This window comes from Sander lucioperca, chromosome 8, assembly GCF_008315115.2.
Source record: "Sander lucioperca isolate FBNREF2018 chromosome 8, SLUC_FBN_1.2, whole genome shotgun sequence".
Taxonomy (NCBI): Eukaryota; Metazoa; Chordata; class Actinopteri; order Perciformes; family Percidae; genus Sander; species Sander lucioperca.
This window is the reverse complement of record NC_050180.1, coordinates 13865537-13884582: the sequence shown is the minus strand read 5'-3', so window position 1 is coordinate 13884582 and position 19046 is coordinate 13865537. Positions and strand designations below refer to the sequence as shown.

The 19046-nt window shown below is 40.2% G+C and overlaps 1 protein-coding gene across 5 annotated transcripts in view; it reads left to right on the top strand.

Moving 5' to 3' along the window:
- Window positions 1-18588, top strand: part of LOC116037699 (dehydrogenase/reductase SDR family member on chromosome X-like) — a 52235-nt gene extending 33647 nt beyond the window's left edge. For 4 of the 5 annotated variants that reach the window (XM_031281672.2, XM_031281674.2, XM_031281671.2 and 1 more), the window contains 4 exons: window positions 2092-2193; window positions 2906-3113; window positions 4600-4807; window positions 13871-18588. In XM_031281672.2, the coding sequence (XP_031137532.1) occupies window positions 2092-2193; window positions 2906-3113; window positions 4600-4807; window positions 13871-14050 (698 nt within the window). In that variant the 3' untranslated portion in view covers window positions 14051-18588. The remainder of the gene's footprint in view (window positions 1-2091; window positions 2194-2905; window positions 3114-4599; window positions 4808-13870) is intronic. The other variant, XR_004897991.1, reaches the window with a different exon arrangement.
- The last annotated feature ends 458 nt before the right edge of the window (window positions 18589-19046 follow it).

Sequence of the window (19046 nt, the reverse complement as noted above, 5' to 3'; positions counted from 1 at the left end):
CATCTTTCTCTCTTGCACACACACACGCACACATGCACGCACACACACACAAACACACACACACACACACACACACACACACACACACACACACACACACACAGCAGAAGGTAAGTGGCATGGCTTGGAGATAAGGCTGCTATCAGACCTTCATCGGGAATGGCTGCACTCTCATCTGTCATGGTGGCTTTTTTTCTCTCCTTCCCCAGTCCTCTTCCTGTCTTTGTCCAATAACTTTGACCCTCTACAGGCTTACTGGAGTTATAAGGAGGAACAATATATAATTATAAATATAAAATAAAATATAATTTTCCTGATGTTTGAAAGACATGGTCTTCTTTCTGTATTACGACAGTGTGCTTGTGTTTTACTACTTTGTCAGCAGCTGTTTATCCAAAAAGGATTGATCGAATACCAAAAAAGTAATTTCGAGAACAACAGGAAGCAAAGGTATTTACATATTTGGATGTTCAAACAAGGCTTACATGCAACGTGGATACTTGTCAGTATAGATGACCTCCTGGTTCCTCATTACATTGTTATAGAACATAATATTGATAGAGAATATTACCCCTGTTACCTCCACATCGGGAGTATGTTAGAGAGGAAAACAATGCCACCATTGAGTATTATAACTCTTGGGTTTCCCCAGCCAGCCTAAGGAAAAACAAAATGAAACACCTCAACCTGTTGTAGTTGCCAATATTGCACACATTACCAAACCTGAAATATGGCACAAGAGAACATCATTCAGTACATATGTTTTATACTCTTGATGTGATTATATTGTAACACTGCTATGATATTACTTTTATGTTTTCCATGATGTATAGATAAGATTGTTGTTTTTTGTGGTTTGGTGCAAACTAATGCTAATTTCAAAATAACAAAGGTTACAAAAAGGACATGCAGTATTTTTACATTCTTAGAATTATTTTTTTAGCAGAGAAGTACTAGGAAATAAAATGAAAGCCTGTAATGTGCACACAGAGCTTGATGTAAGGTGGACATTTAGAGCCATTCTTTTTGTTGATGAAAGAGATTTCAATTAACTTTTTAAGATTAGGAGCGACTGCAGTCCTGTGGATTGGAAGGGTAACTTCACCAACAGAGAGCCTTTTGGGGAAATAAAGGAGAACACTAAAATGGAAGTTAAAATACAAAGCTTTAGAGCTGGCCAGTAAATATCTAAAGACTGAATGCCAAATCAGAAGTTGTAAATTGAATTTGCAAAACTCTGCTCTCAACCCAGCAAGTTTTTAAGTAAGTTTAAATATAATATCTCTACTTTCTTAGACAGACACACAAACATGGTGCCGGAGTATAAGAACTGCGACAACTCAATATGACACACTCCTAAAGGTTGGAGCAGTGACACGACTGACACATGAGGGACAGACACCATAACATTTACATTAATCCCATATCATGTATTGGCTAGTTAAGAGGAAGTCTCATTTAATTGCTGTCTTATACATCTGCAGGTATTACACTAATAGTGCTGCTTGAACATTGACACTCTTCATACTGTGCTTAGTAGTTGGCCTCACAAGAAGTGTATGTCTGTCAAGCTGTGACAGTATACTTAGTGTTCAGCATCCTCAAAGTTATTTGTCGGCATACACTACAGTATACACACAGTTATTCACACTTAAGCACACATAATCACTTTCACGCTCTGATGATACATGCTGCTGGGCATTACTGTCTTACCTGTGTCTTATCATACATTAGACCTGATATAACAGTGTGTTAAGCTTTGATGGAGCTCGGGAAGAAGTATTATGTTTGAAGTAATGTGCTGGACCAACAGAAGCATAGCGCTGCCAGTGTTGTAGTTAAAGAACCCACCGAGCCTGCTGTAAGAGATGTTTAATACACTCTTGATGTCTCACAGCCAAAATGGCAGAAATAATCCATTTACAATGGCTCTGACGTGTGTGTGTGTGTGTGTGTGTGTGTGTGTCTGTGTGTGTGTCTGTGTCTCTGTGTGTGTGTGTGTGTGTGTGTCTGTGTCTCTTTATGTGTGTGTGTGTGTGTGTGTGTGTGTGTGTGTGTGTGTGTGTGTGTGTGTGTGTGTGTCCATTCCAGTGGAGTTCACCAAACTGGACCTAGCCTCTTTGCAGTCTGTCCGTCAATTTGTCCAGAGCTTTAAGGAGAGGGACCTGCCGCTAAACATTCTGGTCAATAATGGTGAGTGATGGAGATGTCATGTTCTTGCCATGTGTGGACTGTATACTGCATATGTAGAGTAGTCTATCTAGTATTCAGTGAGAAGTGTTGGAATCCTTTACACAGCGGTGTAATTAAGATGATGTCACATGACTGAATTTAAAAGGATATAAAATGTTAAATTCACACACTTTTACAAACAATATATTTCAGCATTTTTGCAAGTACTATGTTTAGTATGTGCTCCATCTGGCTGGGTCATCAATTAGGGAAACCTTTTATATCTGATCTACGCCCACAGCCCTGTCAGATAAGCTCAACGACCCCTTCATTGACACCACCCGTCAACCAACCTGTTTGATTGAACTGATTTTAAAATGGATGCTATTTAACACTATTAATGATATACAATTTATATTGTTGAATACTTTTTCCACACAAGACTTGGACCTGAAATTGTCAATGTTCTTTTCTGGCTATCTATTTCAATTTCTCTGCTCCGTTGCTAACTAGTTTTCATGCACTTTTAATCTCAGCATGTAGTGTTCAGGCCATAGGTGTGATCTGTCTCCCTCACTGATGAGCCAGCCACTTATCAATTTCGTATTTATATGAATATTAGAGTAAAACAGAAGTGGCATGCCAGTTAAAGTTCCAAGTTTATATCATAAAGAACATGCATAACAAACTCTGAGCTATTGTGTGCTTTAAATGCTTGTGTTTGTGTGCCAAGCGGGTGTCATGCTGATTCCTGAGGGCCGTACTGAGGATGGATTTGAGCAGCACTTTGGTGTGAACTACCTAGGCCACTTCCTGTTGACCTGGCTGCTCCTGGACACACTGAAGGATTCTGGGAAATGTGGTTACTTCTCACGTGTGGTCAATGTCTCCTCCTCTGCCCACCGCATCGGCGAAATCAGACTAAATGATTTAAATAGCTGGTAGGCTCACACACACACACACACACACACACACACACACACACACACGTACACACACACTCGCACATACCCTAGCAATTTCAAATGATACAAAGCTGATTACAAAGCTGGCGATTTACATGATGTATAAAGAACATTTAATCAACACGTAAAAAATAATTCCAGTTTATTTTACCTGGGATCTTATTTATTGTAGTTTTGGCCATCATTCCTATTAGTACAGTAATAATAACATTGGAGCAAGGTAATTGATGAGATCTGGGAACGCAGATGATCAAACAGCATGTTATGTAAACCCTAATGAACACAACTACAAAAATAACACCATATATGTATTCAACAGGAATTAACCTTTTTGTAATTCTTGAACAGCTGAACGTTTTAAATCCCAACTTGTCACACTCACTTACACTTCCTCTATGCTGGAATTACCAACACAAGTGCCTCATTTTCCTGTTGGCATTAGTGGACAATTGTTGGCTGCATTTGGCTCTGCATCATTCCAGTTAGCAGCACTGGTGTCCAGAAGCATTAGCACCCTGAATATCTTCATTGTGTTTTTATATTACCCTAGCAGTAGGCGAAGGCCCTTATCAGTGTGCTTAGCCTGTCACAACATGTTATTATAAATTATAAAGTAATATCCTTATTTAGTTCAAAATTCTTTCATTTCTAAATGTCATTCTCCGTTATGATAGCTGGCCGAGCTTTAGTGATGCCATCAAGGGTCCTTAGAAGATGACAGAAAAAGAAGTCCTTAACAGTAATACACAACCAAAAGGTGAGATGTTCAGTTGTGAGGGCCCTAATGTAACTGCCTTGTAGCTAACTGACAAACTTACCCACAGAAACAGTTTAGTGCTGCAGATGTGGTCAGTAACGTCAATAAGAGGGAAGTAAAAGCTGCTGAAAATAACAGCTCTGTGTGTGTGTTTGAGGTTTTACATTTTGCACTTGTACCGCCTGTTAGCTAAACAAAAAAAAGAAGATACAATGTAATATTATCATCAAGTGCATATTAAATACAGTCTTGTCTTGTTTCACAGATGTGTATTTCAAACAGCAGATAGTAAGAAAACAAAGTGCAGTGTAACGCTGACTGCCTGGCATGACATGAGCATGTGTACACTTGCAACTGCAACTGCTGTTACCTTTATTGTAGATAGTTGATGCAAGTTTGACTGGAAATTCAGAGTTGTAGAGTAGATCTTTGTAAATTGCTAAATGTGGTTTTGCAGTCAAATGATGTCTCGTTTCAAATGCTATCAATGACTCTGATCGTCCTTGTTTGCCAAATTTTACCGATGAACCTGAGGAGAATATGTCCTTGTTCAGCAAGACATGGAAACATATTGCCTATTGTGGCAACAGTTTATTATAATACACCTTTTATCCTGTTATATTATATTATAAGATATATTTAGATGCACATTTCAGGGTTTTAATGCAACATTCTGATAGTGTTTATTGCTTTCTCTCTCTTCAGCCAGTGTTATTCAGCCCATGCTGCTTATTGTCAGAGTAAGCTGGCCCAGCTGTTATTCAGTTCCCACCTCCACCAGGATGTGCAGCGTGGAGGTTTCCCACTGAGTTCATGTGCTGTGGATCCTGGCATGGTGGATACTGCTCTCTATCGCCACCTCTGGACGCCCCTCTGTCTGGCACAGAGTGCCATCGCCCGCCTGCTTTTCAGGGTAAAACACTGAACGTTCATCTGCTTCATTCACACATTTCGATTTTTGTCATTCTGCTATAAATACTAAAGTACACTTAATCATTATCTGTGAAAAACAAAGCTTTAGTTTGAACATTTTCCACCATTATTGCTCAATAACTTGACTTTACAATTTAATTAACTAAAGACTTTATATCATTAGAATATATATTTATCCCCCAGTAATTTTACTGTTCCAGACTACACATTGTATTTTTCTACTTTAGCATCGAGTGATTTTCTCAAACCCTTGATTTTGATTAAATTGCTTTATAGTTGCAGGAATATTTTAAGGACACCAAGGCTTTAATTTTGCAAACCAAACGTTTTGTTCTGTTGGAAGGAAACAAAATATCTGCACTGCAAATCTTCTGCAGTGATACAGTACATCACAAGCTTGTAAGAGAGCTTAGATTTCTATTTTATAAATTTACAGCTGACTCAAACTGCATCCTCCCTAAGTATGTCAACTTGAAAACTTGGATCAATGTAGCAAAAGTGTGATGACTATAATCATGTTTTTCCTACTAACAGTCATGCTAGCTACTATGTTAGACATTTAAAAAACACAATCATGGTCTGCTCTCCTGGAAAGGAACTGTTAAACTTCGTTCAAGGTGAACCACAGTGACCTGAAACAACACATTGGAGTGCAGATGTTCAGGATATTTTATTTTACAAGCTGTAACACAGATACTCATGCATGCGCACACGCGTACACACAGCCTATCCACATCACTGAAAAGTTCACAGGCTGTTCACTTTGTGTTATATTTTAAAACATTTCTTGCTAAGCTTAAAGCGCTGGCTGCAGGCTACCGTTAATGTCCCTGGGATTTAATGAAAGGAGACAAGGAGATGTGCGTGTTTGGAGCCCAAAACTGCAATTGTCACAGGCATTTGCCTCCGAGCACAACCTTTGGGATAGTTCTGCACCACATACACAAACACATTAATCACACAAACTCATTGACACACACACCCACACACTAACTGTGATTCTTTCCCATTACAACCGCTTTTATATCTAGAGCTATAACAGTATGTGCATGCAGAGCCAAATATTATATATATATATATATATATTATGGCATGCTGTTTAGGAAATTATGATATATATATATATATATATATATATATATATATGTGTGTATGTATGTAAAGTCTGAATATATTGAATTAACCTTGAAAATATTGAATGAAAGTCTGAATATATTGAATGGCAGGCTGAATATATTGAATGAAAGTCTGAATATATTGAATGAAAGTCTGAACATATTGAATGAACCTCGAATATATTGAATGAACCTCGAATATATTGAATTAAAGTCTGAATATATTGAATGAAAGTCTGAATATATTGAATGAAAGTCTGAATGTATTGAATGAACGTCAGAATATATTGAATTAAAGTCTGAATATATTCAATTCAATTCAATTCAATTTTATTTATAGTATCAAATCATAACAAGAGATATCTCGAGACACTTTACAGATAGAGTAGGTCTAGACCAAACTCTGTACTTTACGAAGCCCCAACTATTACAGTGGTTGCCTCAAGAGCAAGCATTAGCAGTAGCTATTGCGACAGTGGCAAGGAAAAACTCCCTTTTTTTGTTAGGAAGAAACCTCGGACAGACCCAGACTCTTGGTAGGCGGTGTCTGACGGCACCAGTTGGGGGAGTGGTGAATGGTGGCAATAATAGTCATAATAAAGATAGTGAAGCAGTGATCACAATGGTAGTCATAGTAGTTCATGTCATAGTAGGGCACAGCAGGGCGTTACGGGGTGTAGTGTGGCACAGCAGCCTGGGTGGACGCGGTTGGACGCGGCAGGACGCAGTCGGACACTGCGGGGAAACGCAGAGCGTAGCAGGGTGTAGTAAGTCCATAGCGTCAGCTGCACCCAGGACCCCGGTGTAGGTGCCACCCAATTCCAAGGCGATGTTCTGGGTGAAGAAGAAGCAAAGGGACTCCGGGGAGAAAACTCCCCAGAGCTAGGTTAGTAACAGGCATTTCTGGGACTAAGATGCACACAAAAGGAGACAAGTGAAAAGAGAGAAGAGGGAGCGGCTCATTGTGTCCTTGGAAGGAGCTTCCCACAGCAGTCTAGAGTTATAATAGTATAACTAAGAGAGGCAGGCTAAAGAGAGGGGCCCTGGACCGGGCTCGTACTCTCCCCTGCCGGAACGGGCTTGTACTTCCTGCCTCCCTCTACTCTACTCTACTATGCTGCAACTCCTCACTCCCTAACTATAAGCTTTATCAAAGATGATGGTTTTCAGTTTATTCTTAAATGTGGCGACGGTGTCAGCCCCCCGAACCCAAGTTGGGAGCTGGTTCCACAGGAGAGGAGCCTGGTAGCTGAAGGCTCTGGCTCCGATTCTACTTTTAGAGACTCTAGGAACCACAAGTAGCTCTGAGTTCTGGGAGCGCAGTGCTCTAGTGGGACAATAAGGTACTAAAAGCTCTTCTATGTATGATGGTGCTTGACCATTTAGTGCTTTGTAGGTCAGGAGAAGGATTTTAAATTCAATCCTGGATTTTACAGGAAGCCAATGCAGAGAAGCTAATACAGGAGAAATGTGATCTCTTTTGTTAGTTCTTGTCAGAACACGTGCTGCAGCATTCTGGATCAGCTGGAGGGTCTTGAGGGACTTATTTGAGCAGCCTGATAGTAAAGAATTACAGTAGTCCAGCCGGGAAGTTACGAATGCATGGACTAGTTTTTCAGCATCGTTTTGAGACAGGATGTTCCTGATTTTGGCAATGTTACGAAGATGGAAAAAGGCTGTTCTTGAGGTTTGTTTTAAGTGGGCGTTAAAGGATAGATCCTGGTCAAAAATGACTCCTAGATTTCTGACAGTAGTGCTGGAGGCCAGGGCAATACCATCTAGGGTAGCTATATATTTAGATAATGAAGTTCGGTGGTGCTTGGGTCCCAGCACAATAACTTCCGTTTTGTTTGAGTTCAACATCAGAAAATTGTGGGTCATCCAGGATTTTATATCTTTAATGCACGCTTGAAGTTTAGCTAACTGACCGCTTTCGTCTGGCTTGATTGACAGATATAATTGGGTGTCGTCTGCGTAACAGTGAAAGTTAATTGAGTGTTTCCTAATAATATTGCCTAGAGGAAGCATATATAAAGAGAATAGAATTGGTCCAAGCACTGAGCCTTGAGGAACGCCATGGCTAACTTTAGCGTATTTGGATGGTTTATCGTTAATATTAACAAATTGGGATCGCTCAGAAAAATAGGACTTAAACCAGCTTAGTGCGATTCCTTTAATGCCAACTAAATGTTCCAGTCTCTGTAAGAGGATGGTATGGTCAATAGTGTCGAATGCAGCACTAAGATCTAATAAGACAAGTACGGAGACAAGTCCTTTGTCAGCAGCAGTTAGAAGGTCGTTAGTGATTTTCACCAGTGCCGTCTCTGTGCTATGATGCATTCTAAATCCTGACTGAAAGTCTTCAAATAGACTATTTCTATGCAGAAAGTCACACAATTGATTAGCGACTACCTTCTCAAGGATTTTGGAGAGAAACGGGAGGTTAGATATAGGTCTATAGTTGGCTAAGACCTCAGGGTCGAGGGTGGGTTTTTTCAGAATAGGTTTTATCACAGCTACTTTAAAAGACTGCGGTACGTGACCCGTTAATAAGGACATATTGATCGTATCTAGTAATGTGGTGTTGACCACGGGTAGTGCTTCTTTAAGTAGCTTCGTTGGAATGGGGTCTAAGAGACAGGTAGTTGGCTTAGCTGAAGAGACCCTTAACATTAATTGTTGGAGGTCTAAAGGATAAAAGCCATCTAAATAAGTATCAGGTCTTATCGTTCTCTCTAGCCCTCCTGCGCCCAATGGTGAGTCGTTGGAAGCTGTGGGCAGAAGGTGATGAATTTTTTCTCTAATTGTTATAATTTTATCATTAAAAAAGGTCATGAAGTCATCACTGCTCAGAGCTATAGGAATAGATGGCTCAACAGAGCTATGACTCTTTGTCAGCCTGGCTACAGTGCTGAAAAGAAACCTTGGGTTGTTCTTATTTTCTTCTATTAGTGTTGAGTAATAGTCTGATCTGGCATTTCTGAGGGCCCTCCTATAATTTTTTAGACTATCTTGCCAATCCACACGAGATTCTTCCAGTTTGGTGGAACGCCATTTACTTTCAAGTTTTCGTGAGATTTGTTTTAATTTGCGAGTTTGGGAGTTATACCAAGGTGCTAGTTTCCTTTCCTTCATCATCTTCTTTTTGAGAGGAGCAACCGAGTCTAAAGTAGTCCGTAGGCAGGCCGTAGCAGCGTCTACAAAGTTATCAAGTTGGGAGGGACTAGAGTTAACATAACAGTCCTCTGTTATATTAAGGCATGACATTGAGTTAAGTGCTGTTGGAATAGCTTCCTTAAATTTAGCTATAGCACTGTCAGATAAGCATCTAGTGTAGAAACTTTTATTTAATTTCGTATAGTCTGGTAGTAGGAATTCGAAAGTTATTAAAAAATGGTCTGATAATAAAGGATTCTGCGGAAATACTATTAAATCGTCAATTTTGATGCCATATTCTAGCACAAGGTCGAGGGTGTGGTTAAAACAGTGCGTGGCCTTATGCACCCTCTGACTGAAACCAATAGAATCTAGCAGTGAATTGAAAGCAGTACTAAGGCTATTGCTCTCAATGTCCACATGGATATTAAAATCACCTACAATAAGTACTTTGTCTGATTGAAGGACTACGCATGATAAAAACTCTGAGAATTCAGATAAAAACTCAGAATATGGACCTGGTGCTCGGTAAACAACAACGAATATAATTGGCTGTACTGTTTTCCATGTTGGGTGTTGAAGATTAAGAACAAGGCTTTCAAACGAGTTATAATTTAGTTTAGGTTTAGGATTAATTAACAGGCTCGAGTCAAATATGGCTGCAACTCCCCCTCCTCGGCCTGAGCCTCGTGGAATTTGGGTATTATTATGACTGGGAGGAGTGGCTTCGTTTAAACTAACATATTCGTCATGGCCCAGCCAGGTTTCGGTGAGGCAGAATAAATCAATGTGGTTATCTGATATCAATTCGTTTACCAATAATGCTTTCGATGACAGAGATCTAATATTTAATAGTCCACATTTGATTTTCCTATTCTGTTCTATCGTTGCAGTGGTTGTTTTAATTCCAATTAGGTTGTTTAGTATAGCACCTCTTTTGTTAGCGTTTGGTTTAAACGGTCTCAGTCGGGGGACAGACACGGTGGTTATGGGATTATGAATGGGTGATTGCTCTGAAGGGAGCACAGAGGGGCGTGTAGCGCTGTATCTCTGATTATTGACTTTGGGAGAGTGTGTCTGGTCAGTGTGCTTGTGGGAGTGTTTACGGGATGTAAACAGTCAATCAGAGGTCTGGGTATGCAGGGCGTGGTGCAAATTTCCACGTAGCATCTGGCTTCCGCGTGTATTGGGATGAATCCCATCCCTGCTGAACAGGGAGCCACGTTCCCAAAACAGATTGAAGTTGTCAATAAAACCTATCCTGTGAATACTGCATGTGAGCTGGAGCCAGGTGTTAAGGGAGAGTAGTCTGCTAAAGAGGCCTGATCCGCGACCTAGAGATGGAAGTGGGCCCGAAATAAAAACCGACTTCCCAGTGCTTTTTAAAGCCTCAATGAGAGTGGTAAAGTCTCGCCTTGTGCGCTCACACTCCTGAATCCGAGTGGACATGTCGTTATGTCCACAATGGACCACGATGCGTTTGATAGAGGTCGGAAATGAGGGTATCAGGTCCATAACTTTAGCCAGGATGTCTGCAACTTTGGCTCCGGGAAAACAGTGTGTGACAGCATTATGAAACCGTAGGTCTCTAGTGATGGAGTCCCCAATAATTACTGTGGTTAGGGGGAAGAGCGGACGAGGAGTGGGGGGGTGTGGGTAGCCGGTGACGGGAGCAAAACAGTCAGTGTCGGTTTCAGATGGGCAGGGAAAAGAAGAGGAAGAATGCTTACCGTTCGGTTGTGGAGATTGTTTTTGAGGAACGTTGTCATTTGGCCGATCCAGGCAGTGTAGGCCACCGGACCGTCTGACTACCGCATCCCTCAGAAGCTTTCGCCGCGCGGTAGCAATCGTCTTCCGTGACGACGGCTGGTCAGTCTGCTTTGAAGCGGGGCGAGCCCGGTGAGCCGCACTGGCCACCACCGGCTCCGACTCCGACAAAGCATTGAAGCGGTTGGAGAGGCTGAGGGCAGGAGGCGATGGAGCCCTACCCGAGGCTCTCTTTCGGCCGCAAACCACCTCAGTCCAGGGTGGCTTGATAACCGGTGTCGAGCAGGACGATGGGCGTGGGCAGGCAGCTGGGTCCCATGGCGCGGTATCCTGGAAGGCCGCCGAGAGAGATGAGATCCGGATATTGAATGAAAGTCTGAAATAATGTTTAGGAAATTATATATATATATATATATATATATATATATATATGTAAAGTTTGAATATATTGAATGAAAGTCTGAATATATTGAATGAAAGTCTGAATATATTGAATGAACCTCAAATATATTGAATGAACCTTGAATATATTGAATGAAAGTTTGAATATATTGAATGAAAGTCTGAATGTATTGAATGAACGTCAGAATATATTGAATTAAAGTCTGAATATTTTGAATGAAAGTCTGAATATATTGAATAAAAGTCTGAATATATTGAATGAACCTTGAATATATTGAATGAAAGTCTGAATATATTGAATGAAAGGCAAGTTGAGTGAGCCTGATGAAAGGGACCTGCCTGACCAAAGAGGTTCCTTTCATTCGGTCTTCCACGATGAAAAAGTTAATAAACTTCTTCATCGGGAGAACGGTACTGGATACGGTTACCGTTACTAGTACACATGCATTCGCCAGTATGTTAATAATCTCTTCATTGCTCAAAATTGCTGACACTAGATTTCTTGCTGATAGTGTCACACTTCGGTTAGGATTAATCGAAACGAAAACACAAGATGGCGGCAGACAATGACGTCAGATTTCATTTCAACTTTCATTCAATATATTCAGACATTCATTCAATATATTCAGACTTTCATTCAATATATTCAGACTTTCATTCAATATATCAGACTTTCATTCCATATATTCAGACTTTCACTTTCATTCAATATATTCAGACTTTCATTCAATATATTCAAACTTTACTTATACTTACTATATATATATATATATATATATATATATATATATATATATATTAAAATCAGAAACTCAAAAGATGAAACCAGGAGCATCTTTTGGAAGCATACCGCAATTAATATCGGGAGGAAGTAGTCATTACAATTAGTGGATATTGTAAGGAAAAAGCAGGATCCTTGGCAAGTAAAGCAGTAATGTCAGATACAACAGTGCAACAGGTGAGCTGAAATGAATGGCCTGTTTAAAGACAAAAACAATACTTGGGATATACAGTCATACAAGAGACATACACAGAACAACAGACAGTAACAGAATGGGGGCTGGGGCAGCGAGGGGTGTCAAGGTGGAGACACCACCAGCCCAATCCTGTTGCATATGTGACGGGTTATATTAGTTGTAACTTCAGCCTGGCACCCTCACAAAGGGTCAGAGAGTGCAGAGTAATACCCTTTACATCAGAACAAAAGGTCAAAACAATTTGTTTTTTTCAGTTTCCATTAAGTAAGTATGGTTCTCTTTACTGAGAGACATGCTAGGCGGTGATGCCATTCCATTTACCTTGCTGAATATCTTTATACCTAATTATAAATCATTTTTACGCTGCAATGTGTTTTTCAACTAGTCTGTGGTGAGAGATACTAGGTCTCTTTCCCCCTGTGATCTTATATTTATGCAACAGTTATCCAACTTGTTAACATTTTGAATATATATACTGAAAGAAAATTGGCCTCATTTCAATTATACTGCAATTTCAATTCAATAAGTCCAATATTAGTGCCATCAGAAAGCAATTGACACAATTTAGTAATATCTTTGTGCTTCCAAACTATCAAAAATCGGTTTCCCTCCAGCTGTGAATAGTGGATTCTTGCAAATTGGACAAGACAGCATGAAAAAAAGATGTCTGTGAAGTCCTTTAGCTATGTCACATGAATGGAGAATTGAAGGGTTTCTCAATTACATTTAGACACTGTGACTATCTACCACAATAGGCTAAATAATATGAATAAACTTCAGGAATACACTAATGTTTTTTTCTGACTTATCCTGGGTTGTTTGTCTTTACATAAAAAAACATTGTAACACATTGTTAATTTCCTGAAACCACTGCTGTGGCATGAAATACTGTAGCTATGGCCTTTCTGTCCTGTCAAATGCTTTCTTAGTATCCATTGACATTGGCACCACTGGATGCTGAATTGATGCGACTCTTGACATTATATGAAAAAGTCTCCTCATGCTACTAGAGGTGAGTCGGCCAGCAATGAAACTCACTTGATCTACATGAATTAACAATGAAACCACTCTCTTAAGAAGTATTGCAACCATCTTTGCAAACACTTTATAATCATTATTCAACAGGAACAAATTCAGTGGAACAATAAAAATGAATCTTTGGAAATATTGTAGACCTGCTCCTGGTCTCACAGCTGACACTAAGATCATTGTTAAAGTGCATCAACACTAACACACACTCACACTTAAGCATGCATACACACACACACACACACACACACACTGAGCCTTCTTTTCACTGAAGATAACACACAGTGACATCAGCCCTCTGGCATTCACTCACATACAAACACACACACACACACACACACACACACACACACTCAGGCAGCATGTTGTTTGTTTTTTTGCAGTTATAACTTCTTGTTGAACTTGTCATCCTGCAGTCACTCCAATTCCTTTTGATGTTTACGTATCTTTGGTATGCAGTGATTTATTTAGATTTTTTATATATGTACATCGTTATATATACTTGAGTGTGTGTGTGTGTGTGTCTGTGTGTGTGTGTGTGTGTGTGTGTGTGTGTGTGTGTGTGTGTGTGTGTGTGTGTGTGTGCGTTTTCCTCAGACTCCTGCAGAGGGCGCTGTCACTGTGTTGTACGTCGCTCTGTCACCAGCCTTGGAGGGGGAGTGTGGAGGAGGCTACTGGGCCAATGGGCGCAGGGAGATGACAACACCAGCGACCTTTAACCCCCAGCTGCAGCTAAGCCTATGGGAAACCAGCATCCAGTTGCTGGGCCTGCAGTAGCCTGCGACGAAAGGACAACTAATTGGACTAAACCTCGAAGAAAACATTAGACAAAGACCCTTAACTCTGGCCAACCTGCCACCCTCTCCTTTTCTCATTATTATTTCTCCATCCGTACCTCACGTCAAGGTGTTTGTAGCGATTTATTTTGACAGTCTCACAATCCACAACTGGACTGTGATTGGTTACTAGGGGAGTGAAGCCCTCCTTTTTGTTTCAGACCTGCCAAAGAAGGGCTACAGGGGATGGAAGATGTTTTTTTTGGGGTGTTTTTGCAATGACCATGCAATCATATACAAACGCACGCTAGGGTTATATCGATATATGATTTTGCTGTCATAGATACTGGGCAGCTGCTGACGTTGGCCTTTAGTTATAAACAGATATCAGTTGTCATCCAAGTTTATTCCCTGATCATAACTAACCTGATGTCTGGCCAGAGAAATCGTTCCATAGTTTCATATTCAAAAACCTGCGATGACACCTGCCTCACTCTGCCTTAATGTCATTAATCTGGCTTTCAGTGAAGATATTAATTGTCTCTCAGTGATGAACTTAATTCTGTTTCAGAGCCTTTTCCATCCTAAAAATAAAAATGTCAGCAACCATTAAGATGCGTCTTGGGCATAATAATACTTTAAAAGCTGAATTTTGGCGTAGTATACTGGCTTCAAAATCACGTGTCAGTCAGTGGGTTTGGGAAAACATTAAAAAAGGAAGAGATCCCATGTAAAAGTAGGCCTAAATTTAGAATAACTCCCCCTAAATATGCGAAAGTGATGAGACATTTGGTTTTGTTCTGCGGAATTGTCTTGCTGTTGACATTTTCTGAAGCCAGGGTTTCCAGACATTTCTGTTTGCTTTTGTCTGCTCAGAAACAAATAAGGAACGATGGGGAACCAACCACCACTTCAATCTATCCCCATTTTCCTGTGTGATCTGTGTTAATCGGTTTTACTGTGTCTGTGATACGTGTGTGTGTGTGTGTGTGTGTGTGTGTGTTTTATGCACACAAGTTAAGAATTGACTCATGCTCTAGACCCAATTCATGTTGATGGATAGCTAAACAATGGCCATTTCTGGCAGAACAGCGACAGGAAGAAGAGAGAGAGAGGGAAAGCACTTTTTTCCCCCCCAGTATTCAAGCTGTGATTGGTTCCTCATTGCTGCTGCTGCCGCTTCCTCATTTGGCGCCGCTCCCAGTGCATTGTGGGATTGAGATTTCCCAGTGGTGAGAATCAAACTCAATCTGCTAAGGCTGACACCACACACACACACTCAGAAACATTGGAACCTGTACATCCAGGCACAGGCTTAGCTAAACAAGCACACAGCAAACAAACACGTCTGTTACTCATGCAGGAAAATACTCACATACTTACACACACACACACACACACACACACACACACATACACACTGCGCCATAATGCCATCTCCACTGTGATAAACCATTTTAGCTGTGATGATAAAAAGTTTTATCTTAAATTAACAAGTTTTTGGCTAAAACTCCTGCCCCACATGCCATCCCATTGCTGTATGTGTACATTGATGCTCTGAATACTGCCACTAAGCATCCAGCATGCATTAATATCTGCTGTACGTGAAGCAATAGAATCACTGTGGTAGCTAATTCAGCCAGTCGCACAGAGCCAGACATTCAGAATAGGAAAAGAGCCCAAGAGTGTGAAAGTGTATGAATGAAAAAGATACTAGCTTCCAGTTGCCCATAATATCAGGAATTCAAAATTTCTCTGTTTAAATGTATACAAGCGTTTATGAAGACGTTAATGTGCATTGTTTAGTGTGGTTAAACTTAAAGTTGTATTGTTTTTCAAGCACTTTAAAGATGTGTCCCAATTCAGGGGCTGAATCCTGTGAAGGATGCGGCCCACTAAAGGTCAGGCTGAAATTCTCCTCCCCGTTATATGAGACGCCAGTCTAGACTCATAAAGATAAAAACTAATGGTGTGTTCAGGCGCTCCTTGTCAACTCAATTATAGGATCTTGCCATCAGTAGATAAAGCCAATAAAGTCTGCAGTACGAGTTGTGATTTTTAACGTGAACACACAATGAACACCAGGTAAATAGTAGACCAGGTTAATGGTAAATACATCTACGCTACTTCCATTTATTTGTAATGCCCTGTGATTAACATGTCCATGCTGCAAATAGTGGAGTTCATGCCTGGCTTCCATTATTTACAACCCATTGTCGGTCAACTCCATGTGATATGATTACCAGTGATAGATCACAAGTACCTGGTGATGAATATGACATGATCACATGAATTTATGAGTTGACAAAGATCGCCTGAATGCTCCATTGAGCAATCAATCAGCACATAGGCTTGTTGAATCTTGAGATTTGTCTTCCAAAATGTTGGGTAAAAAAAAACTAAATTTTTTTTTGGCCTTTCATGGAGGAGCCTTTGGAATTGGACAGACCTTGTTGGCTCATTATGATGAAATACAGAGTTTGGAGGGTCCATCTTTAGACAAATGCTGTGTTCATGTCATATGGGAGGGATGGATGGAGAAGATTCCCATGTTTATGACTTGTGAGCGTTGACATCACCTAACAACTCAAGATGGTTTGCCCTATGTGTGTTTCAAATACTGTTAAATGACAATATAACACTATATATCCATTATATTTGGGTTTAATTAACCCTTGAATGATAGACTTTGGCGAAAATGTATCAAAGCGTAGAGAAAGATCAGAGTTACAGAGTCATAATTACAGAATTATTTGGATGTGGAAAGTAGGAACCTGATAATTACGATAACTCCAACATGACATGAACATGACATGAGGGCAAAACACGTCACAGCTTAACTTTATCCTGATTGGCTCTCATTACAGAATTACTTGAATCTGTCCAATTTACTGTAGGCCAGTATTCAGTAATTGCACTTGAAAACCTCGACCAGCAGCTTTACCTTATTTGAATGAGAGTACTGTAGCTGATTTCACTGAGCCAATCAGGGTTCTGTGTGTTGAGGATTTTGATTTAATTAAACAAATTCAATTCAGCTTTAATTTCTTTAGAGAAATATCACAATCCAGGAGCTTGGTGTGTTTGAAAAGGATGTTTGGAATTCTAATTTAAAGCAAACATCTCTTAAGTTTGATGGCTCTTTCTAGTGTAGTAGTTGTGTGGAAATTGACTCTAAATGCCAGCAATACTCCTCAGTTGTTGAGTATCTAAACAGTTCATCGCCTCAGTGCTTCCTTGTTTGACTGTGTGATTCCCCGAGGCAACTGTAAGGTACTGACTAAATAACTGAATAACAAACAACAAAACCTAGGCCTAGTTAAACAAATGCGCTCGCTTCCCTTCACACAAATGAAAACACCAGCTTACTACTCAGCAGCCCTCATTTAAAATGTACAAGGCTCCATCCTGTCAAAGAGCTACTGTTTTTCACAGTCCAGCTGCTACATGTATTACAATCTGAGAGAAAGAGAGGGAGAACATCACTGACTGTCTTTCCTATCTGAGCACAAGGTTTCCCAAGGACAAAGTGAGGAGGAGTGTGAGGATCTGCCTTGGTGTTCTTGTTGTGTCAGCACGCAGAAGAGGGGTAAAAGTATCAATAATAACCTTGTTATATATTTACCGTACTCCTTAAGCGACAAGGACGACACAGTGAACTTTCCGAACTTGAATTGCGAATATAGAAAAAGAGCTAAAGAACGGCTCAAGTAACTGTCTATGATATTGTCTGTATGTGATTTACTTGTGTATGATCATTTCAAAGCATTGTAGCCGCTGGACATTGACCAGTAGATCTGTATGTAGACTGACAATGTTCTAATAGCCATTCTTCTGTCTGACTTGGGATAACATTTATATTAAATGTTTTCAGTCCCAGGTTCTGCAAATCCTAAATGTGTAAATATATAGGACGAGAGATAATATAAAGACGTATACAGGGGGTAACCAGATGAACTGAGTCCTTACTCTGGTACTAGTCCAGTTAAGAGAAAACGCATGCAGACATGTGTCTGTCCTTTCACCTTTATTGCCATATTCCCCTATACCATTTTCTCCTTTGGTGCTAGTGCAACCTTTTCACTCGACTCCCTGAGGGTTGCAAATAGAGTATGATCCCACTTCAAATCTAGTGTAAATATTCAGTTCATCTGGGCCCCTGAGGATTTCTGAAACGTGAAAAAATGTTTTATTTTTTATTATTATTTTGTTGTTGAGATATACATCTTATTGCTTTTGCTGTGCCTAAGAAGAAAACCTCCCTCATCTATGTGTAACTGTGAATTTTTCATGTAGATATGAGCTTGTACAAACTGTGATTACCGTCTTGTCCTGTGTACTGCCGTAAGTTTTTTCTCTCTTTGGAGTGATGGGAGTGTGTGTGTGTGTGTGTGTGTGTGTGTGTGTGTGTGTGTGTGTGTGTCTTTAGACAGGGAGTTCATGTCCATGTTTTATCTGTCAATGGTTGTGACATTCCAGCAGCAGCCACCACCTTTTCTATTATCCAAAGCCCCTCAATAAACATATCATTGTGCCACTCTTGCTCTCCGTCTTTTACACTGTGTGGGAGTGAGAAACTGTCAGACTGATGACACGCAGCATGAGACAGCGAGCCTCGAGCACTGTCTGAACTTTTGAGATATTCTCAGATCCACTAGTGAAATTCTCACACACACACACGGACAGTGCAGTTTGTCCTATCTTAAATATCCAATTTGGTATTAACTAGTATTTTTTAGTATATTAACTAGTCAGTGAGACAGACGCCAGTTCACAGATGTTAGCATTTGTGTTACAAAAATGAATGTTAGTTGAATCTGGATTCTGGAAACACACTGACACAAAGGTTTAATCAGTATACAAACTTTACGGTACATGGCAGATTGGAGGGGCCCCCATAGCTGTTTCACAACAACACAACCCTCCTCTGAAGATGTGATGTTTTCACTGGAGGACTGTTGTTTAGGTTTTCACAGTCACAGCTCTCTCCCAAGAGA